Source organism: Microtus pennsylvanicus, chromosome 11 (genome assembly GCF_037038515.1).
Source record: "Microtus pennsylvanicus isolate mMicPen1 chromosome 11, mMicPen1.hap1, whole genome shotgun sequence".
Taxonomy (NCBI): domain Eukaryota; kingdom Metazoa; phylum Chordata; class Mammalia; order Rodentia; family Cricetidae; genus Microtus; species Microtus pennsylvanicus.
The window spans coordinates 87,289,205-87,313,946 of record NC_134589.1 but is presented as its reverse complement, the minus strand read 5'-3'; the positions used below and the strand labels follow the sequence as shown (position 1 = coordinate 87,313,946).

Genomic DNA, 24,742 nt, shown 5'->3' with positions numbered 1-24,742 from the left:
TTTGAGTATTAGGTATTCTGAACATGTCTGTTGCAACTGGTTGTTCTGTTGTCTCTTTATGAAGAGCCACGTTTTGATTACTGCTGCTTTGTTGTAAACTTTAATTTCAAAATTCTTTGAAACCCAACTTTGTTCCTGATTTTCTTTTTGTATTTGTGGTCTTGTTGGAGATTCATGAAAGTTTTAGGATGGAATTTTTTTTTCCTTCCCAAAGCACTTGGGATTTTCACTGAGATTGCATTGATTGACTCTGCCATGATACTGACAGCTTAAGTCTTTTGATTAGATATTTGTGTCTTTAATTTCTGTTAGTGTAGTAATAAGGGCGGCGGTGGGACTGCGTCCCCAACACCCCAGCCACCTGCTCGGCTAGCTTATGCCCCGAAATAATTACACACAAACTGTATTCATTTAAACACTGCTTTGGCCCATTTCTATCTAGCCTCTTCTAGGCTAATTCTCACATATTAATTTAGCCCATTTCTAATCATCTGTGTAGCACCCCTAGGTGCGCTTACCGGGAAGATTCTAGCCTATGTCCATCCTGGGTCGGAGCTTCATTGCTTGCTTCTGCCTGGGAGCTGGGAGCATGGTGTCTCTCTGAGGCGTCTGCTCCGGAGAGGAGAGCTGTTGAGTCTGAGCTCACTTCCTCTTCCTCCCAGTGTTTTGTTCTGTTTACTCCTCCCACCTATCTTCTAACCAATGAAATGGGCCAAGGCAGTTCCTTTATTAGCCAATGACCTTCCTCCATCATGTTAGTAACATCTTGTGTTTGTTAGTTAATAGTAACGAGTGTATAGTTTGATTTTTATCATTTTTCTTTTTTATTCTTTGCATTTATTCCTTCATTTCTTCTTCATATTCAAAAGTTTTCTTCTGGTGTCATTGCCCTTTTTGAAGAACCTTAAAGCTGGATTCATGACTATTCCTAGAAGTTGAGTGACTGTCAGGAAGAAGGTCCTCTCTGGTCACAGGGCAGGAAATGTGAAGAGTGGGAAGTGACTGTTGATAAAGGATGCTCATAGGAAAATACTTGGGAAATTAGAGAACCAGAGTCAGCTTGCTCATCCATTTATGAAATGAAATACACCCTGGCCGGCCAACCTCACTGAACCCAGAAGCTCCAGATTCAGAGAATGTCTGTCTCAACAATAAATTAGCTGGGGATCATGGAAGACAGTTGACATTGACCCCTGGTCTCCACTCATGTCCACACACATGTGCACACCATACATGCAATGTTTTCAATGGATGGAGTTATTTAACTATAGTACAAATGATCACATTTATCATAACAATAAATAATGTGTTTTGTTCAAGAAAATTTGTCCATCCCAAGATCCTAAGAATGTTTTGTAGATAAATAATAATAGCTTTATTATTTATTGTTTACATTTAGATCTCTGGTGTAGATTAGTTTGTTTGAAAGAAGGCTTAGGATATTTTTAACATTGCTATGGTGTCTTAACTAAAAAGTCCATTCTCTTCCTACTGTACCTAAGGGTCAACAGTGTTTAGTCAGGTAAATTTAATATGTGGTGTCCTTCCATAAATCATTTGTGTATATGTCTGCCTGTGGAAATGTCCTTTACAGTATATACTAGTACTTGGTATTCTATGGTGTGGATTCCCTAGCTTAGTTTGTTAGATTGCTTTGATTCTCCAGTGTCCTTTATATTTCTCTGAACTTCTAAATCAGTTGAATGTGTCTGTGGTGGGAAATGGTGGGGGGGGGGGCAGGGAGGGCGGGGGGGAGGGAGGCTTGCCCAGAGAAACCTAATGGTACTTTGACTACCATTGTGTTGAATCCATTATCTCTTTATTCTTTTGTGTTTTTTGTTGTTTTTGAGACAGGTTTTTATGTGTAGTTCTGGCGATCCTAGAACTTGTTCTGTGGACAAGGCAGGCTGGTCTTGAACTCATAGAAAACCATTTGCCTCTCCCTCCTGAGAGCTGGAATTAAAGGTGTGCACCACCACCCGGCCTATCTCTTTCTTTTTTAAGGTGAGCTTTTTGTTTGTTTTCTTTTTTTCTCTCCAGTTTTTGTTACTTAGCAAGTGGTAGCTATCACATAGTAAATGTAACCATCATGATATAATCTATAGTTGAGCAATAATGTTGTAAGTACTGATTGTGATGTGGTATGATATTTCTAGCTTTGGCAGATTTCACTGGTAGGTGCGCTTTTTATTTTCTTTTACAATGACTTTAGCTAGAAGCAAACCAAGATAAACATTTTTCAAGCTTTGAATTATTTTGACTGATGAGCAGTGTTATGCTGTAGGAATCCCTCCCTCCCTCCCTCCCTCCCCTTCCCCTTCCCTCCTTCTTCCTTCCATCTATTTATTGTATTTGCATGATGAGATCTCCATTCAGTGTGGCCCAGACCCTTTTCATTGTTAAATTAGTATCTCCAGGGCTTAGTGGTTAAGTATACATGCTACTCTTGTGGAGGCCCCAGGTTCAGTTCTCAATACCCACATGACAGCTTACAGCTGTCTACAGCAGCAGTTCCAGGGCTTCCAGTATCCTCTTCCAGTCTCTGAATCAGACATGCACATGGTGCACATACATACATGTAGGCAAACACTCATACAATAAAAATAAATCTTTAAAAAAGTCTCACCAATATGTAATAGTTGGACTTGTCTTCACAATTTGTGGTAAACAGATGTTTACCTGCACTGAGAGTCAACTTCAGATTAAGAATACTAAAAAGAAACAAAAGGAAAATCCCCCCACTGTGTCTGTATCGGTTTGTGAACATATTTTTCCTGCTGTGATTATCCAGTGAGCAGTACAGTGTGATGGCTTCTCTTCACACAGCATTTCATGGGCAGGATTGTGAGGAGTCTAGAGGTGACTTGAAGAGCATGTAAGTAGTTTAAGAGCAAACACTGCAATTGTCCTTCCATTTTGGTGTCTGGGAGGTTCCCAAGATGAGGCCTGCATGAATACTGAGAGACAGCTGTGTATCTACATACTGTAATTTGTTGGTCTTTTACTTATTTCACATATTTTTAAATTACATTAAGCTAGAAAGGGAACTGTATATTATCTTATGGCTGGAAAATCAATGGTAATGTAGGAATAGGCTAGGGAAAAAGAAATACTATGAAAACAAGACCCTTATGAAGCCGTAGCTAGGCACACACTTTGGGGGATTGCCAATATACTGCCGCGACTCAGTTGACTTGTAAATAGACCCTGATATTGCACATGTGCACACCAGAAGATATGATAGTTATTTATAAATGCTGGAAGTGGGCTGGGAGGGTTGGGATGTGGCCCAGAAGTGCATGGCTCACTGGCACTGAGAGGCCCTAGGTCATCCCCAGACACTAAGAAAGAACAAAGGAAAAGCTGGGGTGGAAGTAACTGCTTGCATGGGTGGTTTGGGGGTGGGGGGATGAATACAGAGCATCATGCAGGCAAGCACTATGTTTTTGAGCTACATCTTCAGTGGATAGTATTTAGAAACAAAATGAACAAACTGCTGTTGTATTTAAGGATTTCAGTGATAAGTAGTCAAGCAGAGGAAGCCAGGCTCAGGGAAGTTACTATCCAGGGATTCCGGGCAGAAGTGACATCACTACTCACTAGGGAGGGCCAGTGAGAGTTGGGTGTGGTGGGGCGCAGCACCTGTGCCTGACCCTCAGCCTTCTGAGACCTGTCTCAGAGCACACAGAACCTGGACAAAGAAGGTAGAGAAATGTCTTGAAAACCACATTAATAACTATGAATAACATTTTGGTGTCCTTTCTGAAATTTTACTCAGTATATAAAAGCACATTTCTTCCCCTTTGTGACCTCTGCTTTCCAGAGACATAGAAAGTTGGTGTCATTCAGGAGTTTTGGTTAGTTGTCATGCTGCTTGCAATGACTGTGTTGGCTTGCTTGAAATTTGGATTTTCCCACACACCACGCCCACCCACTGCCCCCAGAGCCTTTTCTGTGAATTTATGCTTTACTCTGTGGATTAAGTGAGTGCCTAAGGTCATTGTCTCCTGCTGCTCCTCCTGCTGCTCCTGCTGCTCCTCCCCTTCCTGCTGCTGTTCCTTCTTCCCCTCTTTTCTTCTTCAATTTTAAAAATGCTGGTTGCAGCCCAGCAAATTGACTGGTGGGCTCCAGCCAGCAGCTGGAAAAGCACACAAGAGACTTATTTTTGTATGGAAAGTTTATTGAAAGTAGAATGTTTTAATGGTTCTTAACCTCATGCTTACTGCAGAATATGCAGTTTTTAAAAATAATAAATGTTCCTTTTAGATGATTCTCACATTAGGGAATTTTTGAAGTGAAATATCTTCTGTGTTGGTTGGTTGCACTTATCAGCAAAGAAACTTCACTGCCCATCTGCAAGCTGAATGAAATGGAGAGGAGGTATTGGAAGCAGACCTGTAGTGATGTTTGTCATGACTGCAGAAAATCACGTACTTGCTTTACAGCTCCTGTGCCTTTCTCCATTCCAGTCTGGGAGAAGGGTCAGCAGAGTCATGGTAGAGAAGGTGGCTGCTGCTGCTGAGCCTTTGTCACAGACTATTGCAAGTATCTAAGACATTTTTAAAAATTAGCTTTTTTTTTTTAAAAAATGGAATTTTAAAAATTCTTTTATCTTTGATTGGATACATTTAATAGAGATCCAACTAATCAAGCCAATGTTTCTTCCTCAGGATGAGAATTTATACTGCTTGATTAATGCTTGGAATACTGGGTAGGTTTGCTCTGAGACTGGAACCCAGGACCTGTGCATGTCAGGCAAGCACTCTACCACCCAGATGTACCCGCCCTCTTTTTACCTGTAGTTTGGAGACATGTGGTCTGGCTGCATTGTCTATGGTGGCTTCAGAACTCACCCTGTAGTCTCAGCTGGCTTCAGACTCAGTGTCTTCCTGTCTTGGCCTCACAGGAAGGTGGATTTGCAGCCCTTCCACTGGGGTCCTGTGAAGAATGGTGTTTCTGAAGCCCATATCTTCAGTGCCGGGAGTTTCCATGTGATGGTAGAAAAGGTGTCTTCCAAACAAGATTGGGCTCTTCCTCCAGCTTTAGCAGCTGTGTGTGGCCTGTTGCTGAGGGGCACTCATGCATGTAGAAAGAGGCTGACACTTACTGATATGTTACATCAGGCAGAATGCGTAATATTTCTGAGTCATGGTTCTCTCCATTAGTAGAATAGAATTTATGTACTGTCATATAGGGTTATTGTAAGGAATAGAGGCAATTCATATAAAGTTTTAAAAGTTTCAAGGCCTGACTGTTTTGGGAAGTCATTAAATGGTAATGTTTTTGGCCAGAGCAATGGTTTAATGGGTAAAACCCATAAAAAAAAAAACAAAAAAGCTTGATGAGCAGATTGGTTTCTGGGACCTACGTGGTAGATCGAGGGAGAGAACCCGCTGCAGATTGCACTCTGCCTTCCACATGTGGGCATGGCACTTGCACAGGTATAATTTTAAAAATGGCAACTGTTGTTATTACTACCCTTGGAAGAACTGTTGGATAGGGTGTGTGATGTCGTTTTTAATGTAATTGAATATTATTTGCAGAAGATACCAACAATTAGATTCTAGTGGCATTTGGCGGAGTCTTGCATGTTGGGTTGGGTACATTGTGGTGGTATTAGAGAGGCATCTTTCCTTAGGTTTCCGTTGCCACATAGCCACACCATTTTGCCATAGCAATGACGTTTAAACAGACACAAATCAGAATTACTCAAAGAACTTACGAAAGTTTTGTTAGAGCACATGGCCTCTAGTGAGAACTCTTGTTATTAGATTCTCAAGTAACTGATTGGATGGTGGTAAGCAGGACTTAGCCCAGAGAGGTGTCTGTAATCTCCTCACACTCCACAAAGAGCTAGGGCAGTGCTGCAGTCAAGCTGTATGTGAAGACCCTCACATGCTGTCCCTGGGGCCGAGCAGAGGAGCTGCAGTGTTTCCTGAAGGCCAGTGCACAGCACACACTCCTAGGGCAGTGCCTTTTAAGTGGCAGGGTGATTTTGCCCTCCCCTTCTCTGAACAAGTGGCAATCTGGAGACAATTTTGATGGTTACATTGCCATGCTTCAGGCACAGGTAGAGGCCTGGGATGCCTCTTAATTTCTATAATGCAGCTACCATAAAAGAAATTTTTTGTTCCTAAATACCAGTAGTTCCCAGACCAACCGCCCCAGAGTCTAGCTGCTGTATTCCTGAGTGGATTGTTTGATTGTGGGTTCAGAATAGGAGGGTCTAAATGTTTGCTTATTTGCATATTGTGCTACTGGGAGATACATGCAGAAGACAAGAAGTGATTACGAACAGGCAGGTGAGGGAGCCAGGGGGGTATTCAACCTCTCAGATTGGCTGAGCCCGTGGTTTCACCTGAGATTTGGATGTAACTAACCTTGATTCCACCTGAATCCTGAACCTGTGGGTGCTTGCCTGTTGCTTTTAAGAAGTAAAACTCAGTGAAACAAAAAAGTGTGTGTGTGTCTGGGGGGGGGGGGGAGGAGAGGTGCCTGTTGTGCCTGCATGGCACTAGCAACTTCTCTCTCTTTTTTTTAAATTAAATTTTATTTTTACTTTATGTGCACTGTTGTGTGTCTGTCTGTTTGAGGGTGTCAAATCTTGGAGTCACAATAGTTGTTAGCTGCCACGTGGGCACTGGGAATTGAACCTGAGTTCTTAGAAGATCAGCCAGGGCTCCCAATCGCTGATCCATCTCTCCAGCTCACAAAAGGCTCTCTTAAGAGAAGTTCCCATGGTTGCCGTCATCACTTACCCCACACAGCAGATTGGAGAAGTGCTTCTGCTTGTGGTTGTTGGGGAGGCCCTTTTCTTTGCACCAGAGCTGTATGTTGAAGTGGGAAGACTAAGACTCCTGCATGGTCAGTCCAGTGTTTGTGGATACATGCTGAGCTCTCGCTGCGGCTCCTGCTGCTGGGCTGCTCGGGTCTAACTAGCTTGAGGGAAGCAGCACGAAACAGACTTGGTTTGACTTAGCATTAGAATGCCTTACAGATTGTATGGTAGTCTGGTTGCTTACTGGAATGTGCTCAAACAAGTGATTGTGTATGTTCATGTGCATAGGCAGCCTTTCTCAAACTTAGAGCCCAGGTCCTGTTTTCTCTCAGCATCTCTCATGCCATGTAGGATTAAATACTGTTTGGAATTCACTGGGACTGTGGTCCAGTGCTCAGGTGCTTCCTAGCAAAACAAGAGCCTGAGTTTGAGCTGTAGAGGGGAAAGGTCATGAAACCCAGTCTCATCAGCCTAGCTTGAGTGCTGTCCTCTGTTGGTTGCTGTTCTCAAGAATCTGTAAGAGAAAGCTGAGAAATCTGCAAGAGAAATATGTAGGAGGGGAAACTGGTCATGTTTCATTGAAGTGTAATTGGTCAGCCTCGGTAGTCCAGCTGAAGAGAATCGTTGGCACTTCCTCAGAAGAGCTGTCTTCTTCTCAGCTGTACGAATAATGCTTTCCCTATTTGAAACAGATGAATTAAAATTTCTTGCTGTAATGATGGCTGTTAACTAGTGTAGTCTGCAGAACTCCTGAAGGGTTTGCTTCTTCCTTCATTGAAGAAAAACATCATGGTGTGTCTTAGTTAGGGTTTGATTGCTCTGAAGAGACACCATGACCACAGCAACTCTTATAAAGGAAAACATTTAATTTACAGTTCAGAAGTTTAGTCCATTATCATCATAGTGGAACATGGCGGTGGTGTGCAGGCAGACATGGTGCTGGAGAAGGAGCTGAGAGTTCTTTTTTTTTTCTTTTTAAGATTTATGTATTCTGTATACAGTGTTCTGTCTGCATGTATGCCTGCACACCAGAAGAGGGCGCCAGACCTCATTACAGATGATTGTGAGCCCCTACCATGTGGGTACTGGGAATTGAACTCCGGACTTCTGGAAGAGCAGCCAGTGCTCTTAACCACTGGGCCTTCTCTCCAACCCCAGTGCTGAGAGTTCTACATCTTGATCTACATTCAGCAGGCAATGTCAGCCACTAGGTCTACTTGAGCTTTTGAAACCTCCAACAAGGTCACACCTCTTAATAGTGCTATTGTCTGTGGGCCTGTGGGAGCCATTTCATTCAAATCTGCTTAGGTCAGAACCACTCTTTGTAACTGCCATACTCAGGCAGTAAGGAACGAAGACACTGAATTCCAGAAAGTTTAAGCTTAGAATATATACAGGCCTTATGAATTGTGAGGAGCCTGGCTCTCTTCCACTTCCCATCTGCTCCATGTTCTTCTTGTGCTTCCAACCACGCTTCTGTCTCCTTGCCTTTTTGTTTGTTTGTTTTTTTCGAGACAGCGCTTCTCTGCTTAGCCCTGTCTATGCTGGAAACTCACTCTGTAGACCATGCTGACTTTGAGCTCATAGAGATCCCCTGCCTCTGCCTCGCCCCATTGCCTGGCATCTCCTTGCCATTCCTGTCTGCTGCCGCCATGACCTATCTATCACTTTGTAATACTCAGGGATGAGGTACTGAGTCACATTCTCATTTTGCCGTCTCCAAGGCTGTTTCAGGCAGCCGTGAACCACAGTGACGTGGAGAGACCTTCATAAGCACAGCATTTGTTCGCTGCTTCTCCTTCTGCTTCAGGATTGTCCACTATTGCTACTGGGGACGCACTGCCTGCCCCTTCCTCTCCCTGCCCTCTTTCTCTTGTCACTGGCCTTGACATTCTCCCTCCCTAGCCATTCTACTGCCCAGGTTACTGAAGCTGTAAACACACTTTAAGGTAACCTTGGGAAACCAGCAGCCTCAGCGCTGGGAAGGGGGGTGATGAAGGTGGAGCTTCATCATCAGGAACAGCACTGGTGCTCTCACTGTATCCTGGGGCTCTGTGTGATGAACGACTTTCCTTTCCAAGGCTTCCACACTGAGTGACCACGTCAATATTCTAATTTACTTTGGCTCTCCTACTGTGCCACTAAGGTAGAAAGCAGGGATTCTTGCGACTCCAGTTGACTGTTGGGGGTTTCCCATTGATCTGTTGGGCAGTTACTCTGTGGGCATCGCCCAAACATTTCAGGATTTAAGAGATAAAGGGAAAAGTAAGGAGCGTTTGAGAAAGAAGCTCACACCTGAAGATGTAAACAGATCTCATAATGTTGGTAACGTTAATAGATCTATAATGAACCTTCCAGAAAACAGTAGTTAGTAGTTAAGTGCTCCTATCTTAAGAGTCCTAGGTTTGGGAAGGAACCTTGGAGAGCTAGCCCCAGGCCACTTGTGAGCTGTCCCTCCTTTTAACACAACCCTTCCACTTCCCCTTCTCGTTAAGGCTCCATTTAGCTGTTAGGTAGGAGCTTCAAGAGAGAAAACCCAATCATGTATAATCTCCAATTAATGGGCATCTGTTGAGCCACTAGGTCACCAGAAGGGATAATTACACAGTGCTTCTTTGTGTAGTAAATACATAAATGGGGAAAAATGTGTTCTGAAGGAAGGCAAGCCAGATTGTTAGTGACTAACAGCATCCTTTTGAGGGAGAACATTGGGGCACCCCTGTATGCTATGGAGCTATGGAGGGAGGGGGAGAGGGTACTTGGAGGGCCTTGTCACTTGTAATTCTAGTGGATGGAATGCATTACTGAACAGTAGCATTCCAGGAGACATTGCATGCAACCATTGGGAACTTGTGAGGCACTAAATTTCCTGCCACAAGCCAAAAATGATGACGATGAAGGTGTACCTCAACCCTACCCCACAAGTGAGCCAGTCATGCCCAGCCTCCATTAGTGAAGACTGTATGCTTACTGTTGATTTATGAAAGCTGAATAGCTTGACCCAGAATGACATGTTAGCCACAAACCAGAGTTTGCGTTCATCTACTCTAGTTTGAGATCTCAAAGTTTATGTCTTGTAGTCACTTAGGTCTTGTAGAACTCGACATAATTCAAATAACCTGTTTTTCCCCCTTTAGAACACTTCAGTTATGGAAGATCAAAATGAAGATGAGTCCCCAAAGAAAAGTGCTCTTTGGCAGGTAGGCACGATAAGCTAGCAGATTACTGTAGATAAACTCTGCCCTTGCTCGCGTCCTCACTGAGACCAGGGCCCAGCCTCTGCTTTGTGCAGGCAGGGTTGCTAGATTCAGAAGCCACCTACTTGCCCATCATTTCCTCAGGGAAAGGTCCTTACTAGTAGTAAATAACTTTGGAGTTTTCTGAAAGATTCCAGAAGGGCAGTATCCTAAAATACTGGCTCTTTGGCTCAAGATAGACCACGTGGAAATTCTCCACCCGGGAATGGTGGAAGCTTTTAGCTTAGAGCCAAGGGCAAACCGGTCAGAAGGGCTGCTTTTTCCGGTTTGCACCCCTCCCCCACCCCTACTCTGCTCTTCCTGTAGGGGACTTTTTCTTTCATTTCAGTCTCTTGTGGATCTCTTCTTTTTTCTTCCAACCTCCCGGGATTTGTGGTGGGAGTCTGGGGACATGCAGACCTTTATGTTTTTACTAAGGATTCTGATAAACATTTTCTTGTGAGGACATGAGCAAAGGCATGTATAGAACAAACAACAAAGCAAAACAAAAAGTTACCTGGGCTCTTTGGTTAGAAACTACAGAGGTAGGTTAGTTAGCTAGAATAATAAACACACAAATTTAAAAGGAAGTGAAACAAGGTAAAATAATGCCAGCAGGGTTTGTCTGAGTCCACCAGGGAGCTGGAAGGAAAAGCTGAAAATGTGTATGTATCCTGTTTGTGTTTTTTTGAGCATCAAGTGTGAAGGGAACATGCTTGACCTTCTTCTACATCTGCATGGCCATAGTTCTCTTCACTGTTGACCTTCAGTTTGGAGTGACTCCCAAGTCTTTAGCATCCAGGTTTCTTCATCTGTCTCTAGTCAGTTACTCGGTAGGAAACCCGATGGTAAATGAAACAACAATCCTTTTGCCTATCAAATGAGAAAATAGGTGTGAAAATACTGTGTGGGTTAGGAAGCAAGACAAATGCAGGCTGTTGCCATAATTGTGTTTGAGCTGTAGTGAAAGCAGATGTTCTGGGAAATGGTCACCTAGATGTTGAGTAGAGAAGGAAAGGACACATGAAGTCTGTAGGACTCCACAGTTGGCATCCTACATACACCCAGCCTTGTTCTTAGTGTGCTCCCCTTTCCACAGATGATCGTGTTCATAACACCGTAAAACTCCGCAGCTTCCTTTGTTCCTTCCCATCGTTCAAAAGCTGTCTCTCCTTAGTGCAGCCTTACTTTACTTAAATCGGAATTGTAGTGGCCACACTGTAACTGTTCCGTGTAGATGGCGTGTTGTAATTTGCATTACCAATTGCTTGCAGTTAGGCAGTCACTTATATTTTTTCCTGTTATAACATTATGATAACTGCTATGCTTAAAATAACATAGACATCTCGAGTAGGTTAGATGGGAATGTCTTTCAACAAGCAAAACTTTTAAATGCCTGTTCAATGCTGCCCTCTGGTGGTAACAGGTGAATTAACAATTGAATTATTCTTGCTTCCCGGATTGGAGATGGCCTGGAGAGTTAGTTGGACATGAATGGTTAAAGTAAATTAAGTGGAAGATAAATGCTTTCTGACCTTATCTCTAAATATAGACACAAAAACTTACTTGAGATACAAAGCTGAAAAGTTTTTGTTTGTTTGTTTGTTTGTTTTGGGGGGGTCAAGGAAGGCCAGAAGTTTCCATTGAATATTTAGAAGCTTTCTTCAATGAGTTTAGTCTAGTTTAATTAGGGAACATACCAGTAATAAAAACTCTTCATTCCACATAAGATATTGGAAACAAGTTTATAATGGAATTAATGAACATTTGTAATTCATCTCTACAGGTTTGAATATCCTATTAGTATATATGAGTAGACGGGCATCAGAGGAACAATGGACAAATGACCGGGCAAGTGTATAACAAAAGCATTGATGTGGTTGGGTGTTGGTGGCACACGCCTTTAAGCCCAGCACTCTCAAGGCAGAGGCAGGTGGATCTTTGAGTTTGAAGCCAGTCTGGTCTACAGAACGAGTTCCAGGACAGCCAAGGCTACACAGAGAAACCCGGCCTTGAAAAACAAAACAGAACAGAACAAAACAAACCCCTGATGTGATTGTTTTAAAATAGAAGGTGCTATTCTTCCTAGCATTAGTAGTTTTGTGGCTTTGAGTCTAGGGATGCAGACTAAATTGTTGTGGTGTGCAGGGTGTGTCTGGTTGCACATAGTGTGGGTATGCAGATGTGTCTGCACATTGACTGTCTTCTGTTATTCTCAGCCTTACCCTTGAGCTGGGGTCTCCTGCTGAACTGGAAGCTTGCATTTTCATCTCTCCTGGCTAGCCACCGCGCTCTGGCACCTGCTTGTTCACATGCCTTCATGCTAGTGTTACAGGCATGTGCAACCATGCCTGGAGTTTTAGTGGATGCTGAAGATTTGAACTCAGGGCCTCATGCTTGCATAGCAAGTGCTTTTACTTGCTGAGTCATCTTCCCAGCCTCTAGATTGTTGGATACTGTCATCCAGAAGTGGTATTATGGCTTCTTTCTTTTTCCTTTCTCTAAGGCAGGAGTACTAGAATTGAACCCTCCCCAGTACTTTATCCAGAGTCCTATGGTTTCAATTAAAAATTTTAAGTTAATTAATTTAATTAACAGATACACATTTTATAGTACAATATGGAAGCCACAGAACAACTTTCTGGAGTCGGTGATCTCTTTCTGTTAAGCGGGTTCCTGAGCTATTTTATTGGCCATCAGATTAGATGATGCTGCTATGCAGGGACAGGTAGATGGAACTGATGAGAAAGACATTGCTGTACGGAGCGCATTGATCATATAGGAACCACCCAGAATGAATACTTTTCCGGGTATACAGTAGTTACTTTGGACTGTTTTCTGAGGAGTAGGACAAAAGAAAGAATGGAAAGCCTAAACTGTTTGGCCAACATTTATTAGTCACGGGAGCTAATAAAGAGGGGGTCAACTATTAGGAGAAAATGGGACATTGTAGATGGACTTATTTTCATGTTCCTTCTTCTATTGAGATAAATTGGGGTTCTCGATGTGTTCCTCAAGTTCAGTCTGGTCTAGTGGACTCTGCAGCACTAGGAACTTGCTAGAGATAACAGTTTCTAGGGCTCTCATCCAGATAAACAGACAGAGTCTATGTTGATAGGCTCCAGCTGCTAATACCTGGAGAATTGTTAGCATTACTGTACAGTAGCCAGCCAGCCCTGCTCCAATTGTAATCATACTTGCCTATGGTCAGCTGTCGTCTAAACATATTAAGTGAGCTGGGCGGTAGTGGTGCACATCTTTAATCCCAGCACTCTGGAGGCAGAGACAGGCGGATCTCTGTGAGTTCGAGGCCAGCCTGATCTACAGAGCTAGTTCCAGGACAGGTTCCAAAGCTACAGAGAAACCCGTGGGGGGGAGGCATTAAATGAAAAATTTCAAAAGTGTAGGGGGAGAAGGTATGTGCATATTCACATAACATCATAGCATATTGTTTTAAGTATTCTATTGTCAATAATCTTTTATGCATGATTTATAAGCTCAGCTTTATCATATATATATATATATATATATATATATATATATATATATGCGGAAACATGTAGCATTTAATATTATCCATGGGTCTAGGCATTTAGCTGAGGTCTTGGAAAATAACTTGAGTATAAGAGTGACATTAGCTTTTAATTTTGAAGAAGTGAGACAGACTACTACTAGCCAACCAGATGCCACCTTGTCAAGTTGGGCAGTTAGTTCCTCTAAGATGATCCTTTCCAAAATGACTTACCTAATGATGGGATGGTGTTGTGGAATTGCATTGGGGAATGGTGAGCTTACACACCAGTCAGCTTTGGAAACAGCTGCAACTTCAGCAATTACTGTGGTCATTAATTTGAGGATATGCATAGGCCCTGGCTGCGTTTTAATTATGAAATGAATGAAGAAATTAACAGAGAAATTGGTTTAGGTTAAAACTGGCATTTTAAGGTTAAATCCGTAGGACAAAAAGTATTTCTAATGAAATTGGTGAAAGGCCTTTCTAGCTAATTATTGTTTCTTTGTTTTTCCAAAACAGATAAGTAACGGAACGTCATCTGTGATTGTCTCCAGAAAGAGGCCGTCAGAGGGGAACTACCAGAAAGAAAAGGACTTGTGTATTAAGTACTTTGACCAGTGGTCTGAATCGGATCAGGTGGAATTTGTGGAGCATCTTATCTCACGAATGTGTCATTATCAGCATGGACATATTAACTCCTACCTGAAGCCCATGTTGCAGCGGGACTTTATCACCGCCTTACCAGGTAGTCATGGTTGGCCTGACAGTTGCTGGGCAGTGCAGGATGCCCAGTCCTTGAGCCTGGGAAGAGCTGAGTGGATGTGTGTGGCTACCCTGTGACCAGCATTTCTGGGGACATTCACTGTGTTGTGGTTAGATTTTAATTCTTCCTCAAGTACCATATATTAAAATCCAGTAGATGTATTTCAAAGAATTCAGGCTGTTCCTGTGATTGATCACATGATAGTGTTATTGCTTCTTTTAGTTGCTTTTTGCTCTTAAAGATACACTTTTTAGGGCGGGAGAGATGTCTCAGAGGTTAAGAGCACTGACTGTTTTTCCGGAGGTCCTGAGTTCAGTTCTCAGCAACCTACATGGTGGCTCACAACTATCTGTAATGAGACTTGGTACCCTCTTCTGGCCTGAAGGCATATACACAGACAGAACACTGTATACATAATAAATAAATAAATAAATCTTTTTTTTTAAAAGATACACTTTTTATTTTGATATGTATACAGTTTCTACTTTACCTTTACATGTAATTTTTAAAAATGTATGGAGCTGGCATGGTAGCTTATGCCTGCTTTTCCCAGCACCCTTTAAGCTAAGATAGGAGGATTATTTGAGGCCAGCTAGGGAGATGCAGGCAAAGACACACAGGTACATGTGCTCACACACACCTCTGCTTTCCCTTCTGTGTGCATGTTGGCAAGCCTCACAGCTGATGCTGTTCTCCTGTGTCTGAGGAATGCCTTAGGAAATGGCTCAGAACCGAGGAAACGATAGTGTGTCTTTGTTATGTTTCTCTTTATTCCCCCACCCCCTTGGTTTTTTGAGGCAGGGTTTCTCTGTAGCTTTGGAGCCTGTCCTGGAACTCGTTCTGTAGACCAGGCTGGCCCCGAAAGCACAGAGATCCGCCTGTCACTGCCTCCCGAGTGCTGTGATTAAAGGTGTGCGCCACTTTCTTTTTCTCTTTTTTGTTTAGATTTATTTATTTTATGTGTATGAGCATTTGTATAATGTGTTAACCACGTGTGTGTCTTGTGCCCATAGAGGTCAGCAGAGTGTCGGGTATCCTGGGACTGGAGTTCAAGGTGGTTGTGAGCCACTGCGTGGGTGCTGGGATCTTAGCCTGAGTCCTGTTAAAGAGAAGCAAGTACTTTTAACTGCCGGGCCGTCTTTCCAGCTGTGTTGCATTTCTTGTAACTTGCTTCTCTGTCCACTCCTCATTGCCACCCACCACCCTCACTCATGTATGTATCCTCACAGGTACATTTTTCTGGCTAAGTTTTATTTTATTTATTTATTTTTATTTTTTTAGAAAAGGGCTTTGTATTTATAACAGTTTTAGTTTTGAACAAAATTCAATGAAAAGTACAGAGCTCTTGTGTTCCTGCCTGTGCCTTCCACAGGGACACCCTCCTGAACTGCCAGTGCATTTTTGTTCATGGGTGAACACAGTCATATTAGACCTTAGGATTCACTGTTGGAGTCCATCTAATGGGTCTGGGTAATAGGTAAACCTGTATCCACAGTCTCATTTAAGGCAGGTTCATTCTGCTTTGGCTTTTAACAACTTTTTCCTTTCTAATTTTGAAATGTTTCATCTTCAGTTTGGCTAGGTAAGATGCAGAGCTCTGACTCCTGAAGGGAATACCGGCTCTTCTTTGATACAGTGTAGTGTCCTTATTGTCACCATGCCAGTTCAGGCCTTGGGACCCCCACCATGGCCCAGTGCTACTGTGCCAACCGTGCCTCAGGGAGCAGCAGGCTCTCAGCTCTCAGTGCTTTCACAGCACATGGGACCCAGCTGTGCTCTTGGGCCTGGAGCTTGGGCTTCAAAGTGACAGAGAAACTTCTGACTTCTCTGTGCTCTTCAGAATTTCAGTTTATTTTCTGCACTGGGAATGTAAAGAATGTTTGAGAGTTAGCTGAGGAAGGCTGGACTCTGCTGGTTTTTGATGCCAGAATGTTGTTGTGTCTCCTATTAGTTGTTTTCCATTAGTGTCTCTAGAAAAGCAAATAGGAACCTTTTCCATCCAGAATTTCAGCCTTTAATTGCTTAGTTCAATTTCTCATTAGGCAGATTATAATGACAAGGATCAGAAGAATAGGGTGAATGCCTTTGGGTCATGTGGCTTGTTTGCCATGTGCTGTTGTAAATGATAGTGGATAGGCATTGGTTCAGAGTTAGCAGAAAGGCTAAAATCACTCAGTTAAGATCCTCTAGGAAATCCTTACCTTAGCCCCGAGTATTAAATAAATGGTTCATAACTGTCTTAGTTTGCTAGCTGTTGCTATGCTCAAAAGCAACTTGGAAAGGAAAGGGTTGATTTCAGCTCACAATCCTCCATTAAGGGCAGTCGGGGCAGGAACTGAAGCAGAGACCAGGAAGGAAAGCTGATAACTGGCTCGCTCTCCTGGCAGGTGTTTGCTTTCTGTAGAACTCTAGCCAGTGTCAGATTGACAAAAACCCAGTTCAGAAAATTCACTTTTAATTGTGGAGGGTGGGGGGAGGGGCCTTTCTCTGTGAGAGAGAACGGTATAGGTGAATGGATTCGTGTGTGTACCTCCTCTGTATGTAGCACACAGCATTTTTGCCACTGGAACTCCAGAACCTTGGTCATTGAGCTGCTCCAGGAAGGGTCAGGGAAGCCTTTCAGTTGATGATTGAATTATTCCTCTTCGGTGACTGCAGACTAATGAGGCCAAGCCTCATTCTCTCAAGCAAATCTGTTTGTTGTTTGTTTGTTCTGTTGTTTTGGTTTTATTTTCTTTGCTCTCCTTTGCTTTCCAAATAGTTAGATGTGGATGATTGCCCCTTATGGTTACAGAATAGCCACAAGGTGGCACTGTTGAAGTTCCCCTGATAGTTTCAAGTGCACACACAGCCTTGGAGAAGAGGCAGAACAGACGAACATGTGTTATGTATATAAATATGGTTAGTATAATTGCATACAATTCAGTTTTCATTACAGCGAATTTTAAGGCATTGTCCATATCTCTGTTAAAGTGGAATTTTGTGGTATAGAATGATACATGAAATGAATGGACTGTTGGCTGGGACATGGAAATATTTCTGTTAAAATGCTATTTGTTTTAACAGGATTTTATCTGAACATATATACATATGTCAGTGTATTTCATACTTGAGAATCTAATAACTGGGAACAAGTTGATTGTGTTTGTGACTAGTAGACTCATATTCAACCTGGCATATACCAGACCCATGCTGGGAAGATAGGTCTGTGTGTGCTTATGTAGGTTTAATAAGATGCAGAACAACTTTTAATCATTCCACTAGTTCAGTGTTCAGTCTTTTCAGTAAGTACCTTGAGTTTGAATTTTTACTGTTAAGATTGACAATCACTTTAAAGTTTGATTGTGAAAAACAGTTCAAAAATTGTCTATAGTTTTGGCTTTTTTAAATGCTTACTGTGAACATTGTACCTGTCAGTATAGGAAAAATGGAAAATGTTTGTGGTTTCTGGCTCCTTTTGGTTCAGTGGAAAAAGTGATAATTATGATACGCTTTTCTAAAATCATGGTAAATGTTTAGTCTGCAATGTCAATTTCTGCAGGCCGAGTTTGTGGTTTGTAAGAACTGTTGTTAAAGGGGAATTTATACATTTAAAATAGAGGCAGATTGTACTTCAAAGGGGATGATAAGTCTTGCTGATCAATTTGGTGAAGTATCTGTGCAATCAAAAATGTTGGAACACTTAACTTCCTGACCATGGCTTATTCATTTGTCTAGCCCCCAAGTAAGGACAGAAAGCCATTATAGACTGTAAATGTGATAGACTAGATCAAAGGTCACAGTAGATGGGCAGAAATGAACTAAGACTCTGGGCTGGATGCAAGGCCAGAGACCCAGCATCACAGAGTGTGAGCGTGGAGTTAGATAGCCCCTAGGGTTCACACCGCACTTTCTATACCTCATCTCATCTGTGTGGGGAGAGGATTAAAGACAGCGTGTGTGTCGTATGCCTTGCACCTGGTGGGTGCTCCGTGGAGGTGTTTCCACTGTCGTTTGGTTTTCTGGATAGTGTCATGGGAAGCCCTTGGATCTGTGACCTGTGCTTCTTTTCCTGCTTTTATAGCCCTTAGAGCTCCATATTACCAGGAAAGGCATCCACACATTGGTTGTAGGTGGTTGTCTTGTTTTAAAAGGTTTCTAACTTCAGATTTTATAACCAGAGCTGTGACTAGGAAGGCAAGGAGCAGCAGAGCTGGAGAGGAACGGAAGTTTCTTTACAGCTGTCCTTTGAAAGGTTTCTAAAGTAATGGAAGTTTTTGTATGGTCTAAGCATGTTAAACCTGCCCTTATCAAGGGCATTGAACTGACATCACACATTTGAAGTTCATTTTGATATGGTGATTTTTATACATTGAACGTTGAAATCGGCACCTTTTAATTGTTTGAGTTTATTGCTGACGTTTTCCCAGATTCTCACGTGGCGCTTGTAATTAGCATCAGCAGCACTTCCAGAATTGTGCGTGCAGTGTCAGGCTGCATTCAGAGGCAGTGCTGTGTCCTCATATTGCCTCAGGAGGGGAGGAGGGGCCTCACTCAGCATGATAGAGTAATAAGAGCCAGGCACACTGTTTAGAAAAGTACTTAGTTTAACACCCCAAAGCACTTCATTCACCCTGACTAAAAGATTGCCTTGTGTTCAGTGACCTCCTTTTCCTTAGTGGACTTGAAACCAGAAAGTTCCAAGATTTGTATGACTCCTCAGGATGACTTCTGAAGAATCTCCTATTCAGTGGCTCAAGGTGCCCCAACAGAGTATTTGATTCTTATTCCTCTCAAATCATTTCAGGAATATGGGGCTTATACTAACAGAATGGAAACTGTAGCTGTGTTTTCTTTGCAGACTAAGACCATGGTAGCCTCCTTGAACATCCGAATCAGCTAAGGAGATGAGAGGGGGCAACTGAGGACATTATTGAGTATCTGTTATCTCTCTGGCCCTTTATGTCTCTTATGTTATTAGACTTCCCATTGGACTAGAGAGATTCCTTCCCTGTAAACTGGGTATTCAGAGTGCTTCTTTGGAGAGTTACTTTGCAGATTATATGTGCTAACTCCTTTCATTACTCAAGATCATTCCTCTGTTATGACTAATGATATCCAAAAAGAATAATAGATTTTCTTATGGCCATTCACATAGCAGTTGACTGAAACAAAATGTAAAGCAGGGTATGTGGTTAACAGCTGTTACATTTCCGTAAAACTAAAGCATGCTGACTCCTTTAAGGATGATGTGAATTTAAAGTAGCAACCAAAAGAAAGGAGCCCAACCTTAGGTGTCGCTAGGATGTTGTTTAAATGAGCTCATGATATTTGAAAGAGGAAATATGTAAGGGATTTATGTATGCAAAAACTTACTTACTGGTGGCTTAGTTGTAAGGAATCAGTGAGGAGGAGAGATCCAAGGCTGCATGGGTACCCTTGCTATAAGCCAGCAGTCTCCAAATTGTCAGCATTAGGTGGCACTTCCAGGAGTATGGACCCCTAGGCTGCCTTCTCCAGAGGCTGATTCAGTAGAAAGTCTGAGGGATCTGTTTTTGTTACTGTGCCTTTGAAAATCAGTGACCCTAACTGTTTCTAATCTAACACACGGCTTTAGCATCTTTAGCATGGGCTGCAGGGTCTGGTTTAATTAGTAAATTGGAAGTTTGGGTGCTGTTCTGGTTCTTCACAAGTGATGGGAGCCATTGAGACCTGGAGAGCCAGCTTTCTAATGCCTGCTCGCCTTGCTGTTTGTTTCATCTCTCCAAGAATAGAGGATTTGAAAGGAGAATTGTTTTGGACATGTTTATAACCAATTAGGAGGATCTAGTTAGTGATGTGGGGGTCATGTAAAGTAGACTGTTAATATCCTGTGTAGGGCTAGAAAAGGAAGTTCAGTGAGCCCCCAGAGTTAGAGAAATCCAAAGAAGAGCTAAGTGAGTTTTCTCATGGCTAGAGAAATGTGATTAAACATGATTTTAATGATTCTCGTTAGGATAAGTATAGATTTCAGTTTATGACAGCTGAGAGATTCTGGAATTTAAATCCATAGTTTTCCCTATGATGGGGAAAGAGGTGTGCCTGTGACTGTAGGGGAGGACGCGAGCACGCCAGTTCCCAGGTGTTTGAGCTTTGGAGAATGGTATCAATACACTGACCTTCACATCATGTCAGATTATACAGAGAGAATTGAAGACAAAGTATCCAATCACCTGGAGGGAAGTTACAACAAAAGAAGGGTACTGTGCTCACTTGATGGCATAATGGCAATAGAAAAGGCTTGTTTTCACTCTTATTTAACTTAGTTCTTTTCCTTAAGCAATAAAGGAAAGAAAAATTGTGACCAAGCAAAACATGAATATATTTAGAAATCCTGCAAGCACATTTGCAGGGCAGTGACAGAGCTTGGGACTGGGGTTCAGAACTGCTGGGTAGTTCTGAGAAGGTAAGGAGTGTGTTGGTGCAGCTGGGCTATAGTCTTATCTGATGGTGCCCAGAGGAAACTGTGGGACAGCTCTCCAGGGTTTAAGAGCTGGGGAAGTGTTTGTAGGATGTCAGCTATCATACTGGATTTTACTTTTTAGTAGATCTTAATTAAAAAAAGTTAATTGGCATCTGAAAAGATTAGGGTATATAAGCCTCAAAGGATGAGTGCAGGATGTGAAAGATCTTTTGGCTCTGGGTTATGAGCTGGCGGTTAATTTGTTTATGTGTGTTTTGTCATTTTTCTCCACTGAGAATAGGCTGTATATGTTAAGAAGGGACCCAATGTAACTGGTGCAAACCTGCAAATGCAAAGTTGCAAACCTAGTAAGTACCAGCAAGAGAGTGAGCAAGTAAGCCAGATTCAGCTGGTTCCTCTTCTGCCTGCTCTTAGGTCAGAAGAATGGTCTAAAGATGGCAGGGTCTTGATGAGAGCTTCTCCAGGTGTCTCTGAGGACTGACTTGACAGATGTGGATTGAACATATTTAGATGACTTAGAAAGCTGGTGGCTGAGTGTTAGGACCCTTGAGTATTAAGGGATTCATCAGTGATAGCCTGCCAGGAAAGCGACTGTCCTGGGTGCTGTCCTTGGTTCTGACCCATTTCCTATGTTTCTTCTCAACTGGGGGTAAAAACAATCTGTTCACTCACTATGCAGGTCTACTGAGCAATATTCCCATTTCTGGATGCTCGAGGCTGAAGTGACTAGGTCACATGGAACTTTTGAAACTGAATTGTACTCAGGATAAGGATAAAGTGTTGCTGACCCCATCCCACCAGTGGTCACATTCAGAATTAAGGGGACTTGTTTTGATAGCAACCGGGGAGAAGGGCGTAAGACTTTAACTTGCAGCCATCTCAGGAATCTGCTAGGATATGGCCATGAGGGGAAAGAGGTGACTCTAGTAATTGGAGTGTACAGGATAGCAGTGGTGCCATGTGGCCTTCATTGTCAGGGGTGGAACTTGGGGCCTAGATCTAGTCCAGGGTAGAATTAATACATAGAGGGCCTGGAAACCTGTCATCAGCAGTGTAACTATGTCGTTTTGAACCATGCAGGCAAGACAGCGTTCCACCTGCCCCTGGCTAGTAACACTAAGCTTAGTGCTGCTGAGCTTGGAAAAGAGAACATCAGCCCCCAGGGAATGCTGCCTTGCTCTGAAATCTTTTCATCAGCTTGTTTTCAGGTATTGTGCTAAAGGGTGGCTGCCGCCACCACCACCACTTAGTAGAAAACCAAGAACAAGTGTGTTTCAGGGTTTAGTTTGTGTCATAGAACACAGTGTGCACATTACACAGTGAACTTAGGATGTGGAATTGGAACAGTCCAGGCTCAGGGATGAGTTGTTCTTCCTGTAGCTACAGAGGACACACCGAGAACCACAAGGACTGTAACAGACGGTGACGGTACTGTGCATGGCGCGCTCCATGGGAAAGTTCAGACAGAGCTGCGCATGGCCCCTCACATTGTGTGAGTTTGTCTTGTGTTTTGGTGTGTGTACACCACAGCACTCCTGTGGCGGTCAAAAAACAACATTTGGGAACCGGTTATCCCCTCCACTCTGACTTCCTCAGGTCAACAGACTCAGCTGACTCTCGTGGCTTACCCATCTGTGGGTTGTTTAACTCAGTCCTAAAGTGAGTAAGCACATGGCTGTTGCTTTTGAGGGTTTTTACCCATCTGCTCACAACAGAAAGTAGTTCTCCATCTGAGGGAGATGAGAGGATTTTAATTTTAACTCTTCATATGCCTTAAAAAATGGGTCAGTCTCAGCTTTTGGCTCCTGTAGCTATCGAGGACTCACGGTGCAGTGTGGTTTATTGGAAGAGACCGAGAGTATAAGCAACAAGCACAGGCTTTGAAGCAAGGAGTCTTGAGTTCCCCTTGTGGCTTCACTACAGAGCACAGCCTGAGAACTTTCCTTCTTGTGCCTCAGCTGTAACTTCGGAGAACCATTGGCTTGTGAGGGTTTGGCAGGAAAATGGGGAAGGAAAAAAAGTCTCAAAATTCTGAGAAAGAATTGTCCCAGGGCAGCTTTTACACTAAAGCACCTGCTGTTGGCTGCACCTGTTTATGAGCTGTTCTCTTGGGTGTTTCCCCTGCCTCAGGGTTTACGAAAATAAGGGCTGTTCTGTGACCTCTGCCCTGCCCATTCTTTGCATTGCTTTTCTGTTTTGTAGAGCAAGGCCTAGATCACATAGCAGAAAACATCCTCTCCTACCTGGATGCCAGGTCTCTGTGTGCAGCAGAGCTGGTATGTAAGGAATGGCAGCGAGTGATCTCAGAAGGGATGCTATGGAAGAAGCTGATTGAGAGGATGGTGCGCACTGACCCTCTCTGGAAGGGCCTCTCAGAAAGAAGAGGGTGGTAAGTACGGAGTGCTTGTTTAGGGATATTTCACTTGGTCAGCTTGCTTGCTCAAGGCAGTTCTGTTTGTGAATGTGTCAGTCTGTTTAAACAAGGAAAAAAGGATTAGTCAAGACTGGCTAGAGCTGTTAGAATCCCCCCTCTGACACGTATGCGTTTGTTGTTGTAAAGTTAGGTACCTCAAATGGGTGATTCATTCATTTTTTTTTAAGCTGTGAATTTATGCTTTTTCAAAACTCAGGCAATAATCCTATTGCAATGTGAGAGCTGGGGCTGGAGAGATGGCTCAGTTGTTGAGAACACTCGCTGCTTATTCAGAGGACCTTGGTTCAATTCCCGGAATCTACTTGACAGCTCACAACTGTCTGGTGCTCCATTTCCAGAGGATCTGATGGCTTCTTCTAGCCTCCATGGGCACCAGGCATGCATGTAGTGCACAGACATACTTATACTTGCAAGCAAAACCCCCATACACAAAACAATTTCTAAAGGAAAACATGAGTGTCAAGTAATGTTATTTGCTTTTGTAACTACTGGGGATTAAACCTGGGACTCATTCATGGTAGGCAACTAACCACTCTACCACTGAGCTGTACCGCTAGCCGGAGCTGTCACTTCATGTTCATTACTGCTCATGGGGAGGAATGGAAACACAGCCAGAGGGTTCCAAGAAAGCCTGTGAGCTTAAGTGCAGCTTGATAATTCTGTGTACTATCAGTGCCATGGCTCAGTCAGTACAGAGAACGAGCTACAGACAGGCACAGGACTGGGAAGAGTGAGGGTGGGGCTGCATTTTCTTTATGGGAGGAAGTTTAATGTGGAGTAAGACTTCCCCTAAGCTTCATCAGCACTTGTTATGCATGTGGGTGCAGTATAACATGTAGAAAAGAGAACAAGGAAGGCTTAGGATTTAGGGAATGAGGAAGGACTGAGTGTGGCTAATGGACTTGAGTAATGAAAAAGGGTATCAGGCTGATTGTTTCCTTGATTCTAACTCTGGCATGGAGTTTTCATTTTTTTGTAGTGGATAAGAGCATAAAAATATATTTGATAGTGGAAGTGTAAAATCCAGGGTGAAGGTCCACAGCTTCAGAGTACCTATTGTAATTTTTGAGACGCTCACTAAGATATATGTATAGACTTTGCATTGTGTTCTGTTTATTTGCGAGTTTTTACTAATAAAGTTTATAGGGGAAAAATAGCCCTAGAATGAAAGCTTAATTATTTATGTGACAGCTCTCAGAAAACAAAAACCAGCATCATGCCAGAACTAAATTGTCTCTACCATGGAAACTGCAGTTTGTCAGGAACCTGCTTTGAACTGTTAACTTTCAGTGCAAGGCAAGACATTGAGCATGGGCTGTCCTGGTGAACAAGCGCAAATACAATCTGCTCTTTTGTGTGCAAGAATGTAACATCTGTTTGTTTTCATTCCAGGGATCAGTACCTGTTTAAAAACAGACCTACAGATGGCCCTCCCAATTCATTTTATAGATCATTATACCCAAAGATTATCCAGGACATAGAGGTAACTGTTTCATTTAATTGTTCTGTATCCTTTGGGGTCTTGTTCTCTACTTTTTATTTTGTTTTAAAGGTCCTTTTGTTCTAAACTCATGG

The 24,742-nt window shown here is 42.8% G+C and overlaps 1 protein-coding gene across 5 annotated transcripts in view; it reads left to right on the top strand.

Moving 5' to 3' along the window:
* The window catches only part of Fbxw11 (F-box and WD repeat domain containing 11), a 101,953-nt gene that overhangs the window by 55,466 nt on the left and 21,745 nt on the right, over window positions 1-24,742 (top strand). For 3 of the 5 annotated variants that reach the window (XM_075941362.1, XM_075941360.1, XM_075941363.1), the window contains 4 exons: window positions 9,916-9,978; window positions 14,048-14,273; window positions 22,936-23,122; window positions 24,560-24,650. In XM_075941362.1, coding sequence (XP_075797477.1) covers window positions 9,916-9,978; window positions 14,048-14,273; window positions 22,936-23,122; window positions 24,560-24,650 — 567 coding nt within the window. The remainder of the gene's footprint in view (window positions 1-9,915; window positions 9,979-14,047; window positions 14,274-22,935; window positions 23,123-24,559; window positions 24,651-24,742) is intronic. The other 2 variants (XM_075941359.1, XM_075941361.1) reach the window with 1 other exon arrangement.